Source organism: Mesoplodon mirus (assembly GCF_964341445.2).
Source record: "Mesoplodon mirus genome assembly, chromosome: X".
Classification (NCBI taxonomy): domain Eukaryota; kingdom Metazoa; phylum Chordata; class Mammalia; order Artiodactyla; family Ziphiidae; genus Mesoplodon; species Mesoplodon mirus.
The window spans coordinates 54,070,509-54,079,099 of record NC_138981.1 but is presented as its reverse complement, the minus strand read 5'-3'; the positions used below and the strand labels follow the sequence as shown (position 1 = coordinate 54,079,099).

The 8,591-nt window shown below is 44.4% G+C and overlaps 1 protein-coding gene across 1 annotated transcript in view; it reads right to left on the bottom strand.

Annotated features, from left to right (window-relative positions):
* Positions 1-3,527: 3,527 nt before the first annotated feature.
* MSN (moesin) overlaps positions 3,528-8,591 on the bottom strand; it is a 68,007-nt gene continuing 62,943 nt past the window's right edge. Inside the window, exons 11-13 of the mRNA XM_082610663.1 lie at positions 8,012-8,104; positions 6,521-6,745; positions 3,528-5,700 (exon numbers count right to left, since the gene is read on the bottom strand). Of these exons, the coding sequence (XP_082466789.1) occupies positions 5,536-5,700; positions 6,521-6,745; positions 8,012-8,104 (483 nt within the window). The 3' untranslated portion in view covers positions 3,528-5,535. The remainder of the gene's footprint in view (positions 5,701-6,520; positions 6,746-8,011; positions 8,105-8,591) is intronic.

Genomic DNA, 8,591 nt, shown 5'->3' with positions numbered 1-8,591 from the left:
CATTGGAGGAGGTGAGCTCAGGGTCTTTCTACTCCACCATCTTGGCCACACCTTCTATAGCTGTTTAATTTCTCTGTGCCTTAGTTTCCTTCCTCATCTATAATGAGGTAATAAAAGTATTTACCTCATGGAAGCATAATGAGTATGATTTAATATATATAAAGTGCTTAGAACAGTATCTGTCATATAAGAAGTCATATGTTTTATTTATTGTAGGTGTGTATGTGTTGGGAGTAGGGGACTAATTTAGATAGGGTAGGAAAGGAAGGACTCCATGAATTGGGACCTGAACAATTAGGAGCCAGGCATTGGAAGAGCATTGCAGATAGTGGGACAGTTAAAGGCCTTGATACTGGAATGAGCTTAGAATATTAAAGGAACAAAAATAAGGACCAGGACCAACCTGGTAGGAGAATCTGAGCAAAGAAGATGAGAAAGGTATAGGGGTTTCTAGCAGGTGGCTGGCAGCAGAGGGTAGAAAGGTAGACAGGAGATCTAGTGAGGAAGCCATGACAATCGTCCCAGCACCAGAAGAGGAGTAAGGAGATGTGGCATTAAAAAGTTATTTAGGGAGCAGTATTAAAGGCAGGAGGACTGGGAACAGGGACATGGTAAGACGAGAGGGAACTGTCAAGGAAAATATCCAGGTTCTTATTTTGGAAAAATGAGTAGATAGTGGTGCCACCAAGTGAGAGGGGAACAGATGAGGATAAGCAGAGTAGGGTGACAATATAGAGAATATATTTGCTTATTAGACATTCTGAATGTGAGGCTCCAAGAAATATTTAAATCTTGTCTCTGTCACTCCATGCTGTGTGACCTTTGACAATTTATTTATTTTCTCTGTGCGTTAGTTTCCTCATCTGTAATAATTGGCCTTGACTCAGAGATGTGAAAATAACATGAAGAACTATAAAGCACATTGAAGAGTGTCCGACATACAGTAAGCACTTAGTAAACATTAATTATAATTACAATTATTATTACAAAGCCATGAGCAAATCTGAGATGTTGAGGGGCTGGGAAGGTTCTACTATGTCTAGAATGTAAAGTGCTGGGGGGGAGATAGACAATGATGAATAGTGGAAGAAAAGACAAGTCAAATTCTGAAGAGTCATGAATGCTCCCTAATCTAAGCAAGGTAATGGATGTTCTCAAAGAGCAACAGGCTTGGAGCCCTCCATTTCAGCTCTAGAAAATGATCTAGAAGTAGTGTGGCCTATTTCCTTAAGATCTTGACTAAAGGCTTCAAGAAACACCACCTATGCAGATATGTAAATGTGGGATGGGGAGATATCTTTAGGAAGAGGATTGGAAACAAAGCAGGTAAGACAGTAAGGGTGTCCCATGGTAGACTGTGTACAGGTCTGGGGCAGATACAGGAGATAGTTCAAGGCTAAGTCCTGCCATTGTGACAGTGCCTTTGATCCTTGAGCTTCAGTTTCCCACTCTACAGAATGGGGAGAAGGGATTAGATCCAGAAATCTCTCTGGTCCCTTCCTGATCAGATATTATAATTAAGGGATATAGTAAAGCAAACAATGGAGCACTACTCCTGGATGACAGAGAAGGCCTGACCTAGGCCTTGAAGGCCCACCGAAGAGTCAGGAAGCAAGTTCTAGGCCCCTATCTGTCTGACTGCTTGTGTGACCTTAGACAAGTCTCTTCTCTCTCAGGAAAGTATTTGTCTAGTCTGGACTCCAGTGGCTCTCAAAGTGTGGCCTCTGGAACAGCAGCATCAATGCAAATTCTCAGGTTCCACTTTAGACCCACTGAATCAGAGACTCTGAGGTGGAGTCTAGTAATCTGTTTTAGGCAGCCCACAAAGTGATTCCAATAGACAGTAAAATTTGAGAACCATTATTCTAGATATTTTCAAACTTTTGCAGCAAGGGAGCCCCCCCTTTATCTTTTCTTTTTTATGGATTTGTAATTTACATACATCTTGATGAATTTTTACATGTTTGTACCCTGTAACCACCACCCAAACCAATTGTATTTCCATGACCTCAGGTTTCCTTGTGCCACTTTCCAGTCAATCCCTACCACCCCAGCTCCAGACAACCATGCCTGCTCTAGAACTTGACATAAATGGAATTATATGTTCTCTTTTGTGTCTATTTTCTTTTTCTATACAAGATATTACCTGTGAGATTCATTCATATTGTTGTGTCAGTAGTTGATTTTCCTTTAATTTCTACTGCTGAGCAATATACCATTGTATGAATATACTATAGTTTTGTCCATTCTCTAGTTGATGAATATTTGTGTTGTTTTCAGATTTGGAGCTTTTGCAAATAGTACTGCTACGTCTTTTGGTGGACAGAAGCACTCATTACTCTTGGATATATACCCAGGAGTACCACCACGCCTTTTAAAAATTAAATCTTCTTCTTTTGAGATCACTGTAGATTCACATGCAGTTATAAGATAAATAATACAAAGAGATCTCATGTACACTTTATTCACTTTCCACCAATGGTAATACCTTGTAAGCTATGGTATAACATCACAACCAATATATTAATATTGACACAGTCAAGATAGAGTATCACTGCAAGGATCTCTCATGTTGCTCTCTTATATATCTAGATCTACTTCTCAGATGGCTTCCGCCCACTTCCTTAACTGCTGGAAACCTACACTTTGGAATCATTAAATACATTGATACCTGTGTCCCACTACTAGAGATTATAATTTGATCTGAGGATGTGGTCTAGGCTTTGGAATCTTTAAGATTCTAATATGCAGACAAGTTTGAGAGCCACTGCCTCAAAGGGTTGTCGTAAGGATTTAAAGCTCACAGAATACATACTTACTTTTCCTTGCAAGTATTGGCTCATCAAGAAGGGAGCTGGTAAATAAGAGTATGCCAGGTCCAAGACGGCCTGGAAGGCTGATCTGGGTCTCAAGTTTCCTCGTCTGTAAAACTGGGATAACCATATCTAGGCTACAAAATTGCCATGTTTTATAAACCATAAAGTACAACATCTTTTGTACATACATATACTACTCTCCATTCTTACTTCATACTCCACTCTCTACTACCTTTTGCAACAGTGCTCAAGGTAATTTCTCTGACCTTCACTGGCACTGCAATAAGTGAGGATAGTAGGTGAGCAAGCCTGGAGGCCTTCCTGAAAAGAGACAGGATAGGGCCTGACCACCCCAGGGGGAGTCCAGAGATATAAACCGCCCCCCACAAGCAGCCCCAAAGCTCCAATGCCAAACAAGCCCAGGAGCATCATATGGTCAATGCAGGGCCCATCTACACCAGAAAAAATTGGCCTAGGGCTATGGAAAGGGCACAGGCTATTAAGTCATACAGTCCTGGGCCCTTGGGCAGTTATTCTACTTTTTCAAGTCCATTCCCTCCTCTATAAAATGAGGATAGTCATATCCACTCTCCATAGGACTGAAGTGAGAATGAAATGAGACCAGGGATAGGAAAGTGGTTCACAGAGTGCAAATTACAGTGAAGTATCTTACAGCCACCACTCATGCCATAAAGAAAGATCAAGTCACAGTGAAGTCTTCCTAGATTTTATTGGCACTGAAATAGAACATTGGTTAAGCATAAACCCCTCCAAAAACAAATTTTAAAAACCCCAAAAATACACACACACAAAAACTGAATATAAAATCTAACCTTTTTCCCCAGCTTCCCTGGGGCGGGGGGTACTACCTTTAAGGCAGCTAGATTGCTCCACAATTCCAGGTTTGAATTTAGCCAATAAAGGGCGTATCACCAAGAGAGTGTCAATATAATTCACAGCAATGCACATAAGACTCCGCAAGGTCAAGCAGGAGGCAAGGGGAGGGAGGGATCAAAGCCATGGGCTCTGGGCTAGGGGCACTGCATGGAAGGACAGTAGGGCCCCTTGGGGAATGAACTTTGAGGAGAAGGCAAAAATAGGAACAATAAAACCAAATACCAAGAACCTTAAAAAAGGACTGTATGACCTATAGTGACAGGTGATATCACTAATACTGAAAGCTTCCTACATTAATTTTCCTGGCAAAATACTCTTTTACAATATAGTATATGCTTCCTAGGTGTAGGGGTGGTAAGGGAATGAGGCCAAAATGATCCTGTCCCAACACTAATATCTTCTAAGGGTGCATTAGCAAGAAACGCAGAAATCAATATTGAGTTAGATGCCACTAAAATATATAATACTGGTGGAAAGAAAAGGAGCACACATGAGACAGAGGAGGAGGAGGCTGCTTCTGGGTGGAAAGAAAGAGGTGGGAGTGTGAAAAGGACCAGGCCAGAGCCCCTAACAGCTCTCTGGTTTACAGCTCCAAGGGATAGCACAGCTGGTGGCAAGACCTGGGTTAGAGGTTTATTAAACAGAGGCAGGACCCAATCACCACCTTGGAGAGGTGTAAACTGTAGGATCTGGGCCACAAGCTTCTCTCACCATACTCAGCTTCTTCCACCCACTCACCAGTTGAGCCAACTGACATCAAGATCCAGGGCTCACCAAACCAAGGCCTTAATGGCCCTGAAGCAGGAGCTGTGGTCCAGGTAACTCTGAAGAGAGAAGTGGTCTGGGACCCCTGGCAGGTAAAATACTGAAGCCATGTGTGAATATTTCCTCCCTTTAGCAAGAGTCCTGGATGGGGCTGGCTGGGTTTGGGGGTAACCATCCCTACTGTTCTACCTGGAGGGGGGTTGGGGATTGGAGTGGGGAGGGGCAGATCCCAAGAGGGGAAGAGGAACACAGAATGATAAGTAAGGGATATCTCTGCCCATAAAGCTCACTTGAAACAAGTCTAGGCTCCCATAAGGCATAGGGGCAGATCCTCTACCTAATCTTGTCTGAACAGAATGGCCAACGGCCTTCCAGGATGTTGGTGAAGCCTCTTGCAGGCACTGTCTCCCCCATATCACCCTGAAGAGAAACTAAGTCCCTGAACTCAGGGACAAGGTTTACTGGGACCGAGTTTGTAACAGGCCCAATCTGGGAGGTAGAGAGAAGAATGAGTGAACATCTTTTTAGCCTCCAATCATTACAAAGCCTAAATAACTCTAGAAGGAATGGACACCGGGAGGCCTAATCCTAGGGCAGTTGACATCCTAGAGCATATAGCCAGGGCTCCGCCTCCTTCTCTAAACCCTGTGATGTTCCAATTCTGCAAATCACAGGACCATGAAGAGTAAGGCAGTGGTGGGGGCCAGTTTTCAATGTACTACACTTGACTCCTGCAGAGCAACAGTAAATATGGGGGTATTTCCCAAATCAAGTGGGAAGTGCCTCTGAGCTGAGAAAGTGATCTCTTCTAGAAAGCTAGATCACCTGGGATAGAAGAAAAAGAGGGTCCCATCATCACCATAGTGGGCCATCTCTCTGCCTAGGGAAGTGAGTGAGGGCTGAGGGGCTAGGTTTGGTCCCATGGCTGTACTGAATGTTTGGCATGACTCCTGGGCTGCTCTAGTTAGTGGCTCCAGCACAGTGTGAGTTAGGCAAGAGTGTAGGAGTGTGGGGGCAAGGAAGAAGGGAGGAGGGGTCCCTAGAGGCTGGGTGCCCATTACATGGACTCAAACTCATCAATGCGCTGCTTAGTATTGCCCTGCCGGATCTGGCGCAGGGTCTTGTATTTGTCTCGACCCAGTCGCATGTTCTCAGCATGGATCATGTCATTAGCAGTCTTCTTGGACTCATCACGGGCATTGGCCAGCTCTGAAGTGAGGGCCTGTGAGGGTGCAAGGGGATAAGGGGTTAATGGCTTCCTCTCATTTTACCTCCCCTTGTTAACCAGATGTATTTCCTGATTTATTTCCTTCTTACCTTCCTCCCACCCTCTCCACCACCTTTCTCTCTCACTCCCCCACCCCTGCCCCCCTCTTTATACACAAAAACACAGACACACACATTTTTTCAGAGCCATTTCCAGCCCTGTTAGAACTGCAGTGGGGCAAGAATAATAATAATAAAAAAAAGAACACCAACTTAGCAGATCAACTGATGACAGAATCCTGAGAGTAGAACAATACACCAAAGAGATTCAAGTAGGAATTGTGACAACTAAGTATTTTCTGAATATGAGGTAAATGGAATATGGGTGGAGGACGGAGCAAAAAAACAAACAAACAAAAAAAGGAAGAGGCGGTCCAGGCTGATTAATAAGTGAGAGGTGGGACTTCCCTGGTGGCGCAGTGGTTAAGAATCCACCTGACAATGCAGGGGACACGGGTTTGAGCCCTGGTCCGGGAAGATCCCACATGCCGTGGAACAACTAAGCCCGCGTGCCACAGCTAGAGAAAGCCCACGCGTAGCAATGAAGACCCAACACAGCCAAAGATAAATAAATTTATAAAAAAATAATAAAAAAATAAAAGAAAAATAAGTGAGAGGTGCCCTCCCTTAAAACTCTCATTGAGAAATGCTCAAGCTCCCACACAGCACTGAGACAGGCTCCTCTACTGCTCCCGTGCCCCGATGATCTAGGGAAGGCCATGGGCTACTAAGTCAATACACATGGTCTCCATGACCCTTTGGGTCCGCCTCGATACCTTCAGGTGCTTCTGCACACGTTCATTCTTCTCTGCCTCGGTGGTACGTTCCTCCTCGCTGCGATCCTTGGCCATGGCATCAGCCCGCAGTTCGGCGCTGGCCTCTGCACCGTTCTCATCCTGCTCATCCTGCTCATTCTCGGCAGGCTCTGCCACATGAGGAGTGCTCATGGCAGTCTTCAGCTCTGCACGGGTCTTCTCCAAGTCTTCTTGTACCATCTGAGCCTGTCCAGTAACAGAGGAAGAGAAGGACTGGCAGTCAGACCAGGCTAACTTGCAGCATTCCTATGTGTGCCTAGAATGGCCCAGCAGAAAGCAGGCACCAGGTAGGCCAAGTCACTTTGTCTGACTGATCCTGAGTTCCTTCAGCTGTATAATAGGAGTAATTGTACCAAATTCCCTGGGGGTACTGGAGAATTCTGGGAAGTATTTGAGAAAGCCTTGAGCTCCTTCTCCAATGATACCCACTGTCAAGGAAGGATGGAAGCATGAAGAAACCCAAATCCTCACATCGGTCAGAATGGCCATCATCAAAACATCTGCAAACAATAAATGTTGAAGAGGGTGTGGAGAAAAGGGAACCCTCTTGCACTGTTGGTGGGAATGTAAACTGATAGAGCCATTGTGGAGAACAGTATGGAAGTTCCTTAAAAAACTAAATAGAACTACCATACGACCCAGCAATCCCACTACTGGGTATATACTCTGAGAAAACCATAATTCAAAAAGAGACATGTACCACAATGTTCACTGCAGCACTATTTACAATAGCCAGGACATGGAAACAACCTAAGTGTCCATTGACCAATGAATGGATAAAGAAGGTGCGGCACATATATACAATGGAATATTACTCAGCCATAAAAAGAAATGAAATTGAGTTATTTGCAGTGAGGTGGATGGACCTAGAGTCTGTCATACAGTGAAGTCAGAAAGAGAAAAACAAATACTGTATGCTAACACATATATGTGGAATAAAAAAAAATGGTTCTGAAGAATCTAGGGGCAGAATAGGAATAAAGACACAGAAGCAGAGAATGGACTTGAGGACACGGGGAGGGGGAAGGGTAAGCTGAGAAGAAGTGAGAGAGTGGTGTGGACATATATACATGACCAAATGTAAAATAGCTAGCTAGTGGGAAGCAGCCGCATAGCACAGGGAGAACAGCTCGGTGCTTTGTGACCACCTAGAGGGGTGGGATAGGGAGGGTGGGAGGGAGACACAATAGGGAGGAGTTATGGGGGTATATGTATGTGTACAGCTGATTCACTTTTGTTGTAGAGCAGAAAGTAACACACCATTGTAAAGCAATTATACGCCAATGAAGATGTTAAAAAAATAAAATAATTTTTTAAATAAAAAATAAAATAAAAAGTACTCCCAGGTATTATCTTTTAAAATAAATAAATAAATAAAAGAATCTAAGGAACTGGAGTCTTTGCATATGATACCCCATCCCACACTGCTTTGTCCTAGGGACTGTATCTTACCTTCTGCTGCCATTCCACAGCCTCACTCTCCTTTTTCTGTCGGGCCATCTCCAGCTGGGAGATCCGAGCTGTCAGCTCTGCCATTTCCAAGGCCTGTGGATCAATTGGAAGCTTATGAGAGGTGGGCCTTCTGGTCCTCAGGCCCCAGGTGTCTTCAACCCCAGATCCCCTGAGAACTAACAGGGAACTTGCTGCTCCACTTGCTTGCTGCTCTGGAGGCTCTTTTTACCACACTTCCTCCAGGAAGCCCAGAGGAACACTCATTTCTCAGATCTACTACAGCACCCTATTAACTCCAAACTATTTCCTTATAAGTCAGAGCTCCCTGCCTAGACTATAGACCTGAGGACAAACAACCTGCTCTCTCTGGCTCTTCCTCATCTCTCTCTCTCCCTCTCTCCCTCTTGGTATTGCCAATTGCACAGTTAGGGCCTCAGTAAAGTTCTGGAGATCACTGTGTCACTGCCTGAAGTGGCAGACCCTTTCCTGTTATCCTACAATGCTCAGGGCTCCACTAAGACTCTTCCCAGGACAAGTATAGGAATGACACTCAAGTGTCACAAAGTGATCTGAAGAAGGG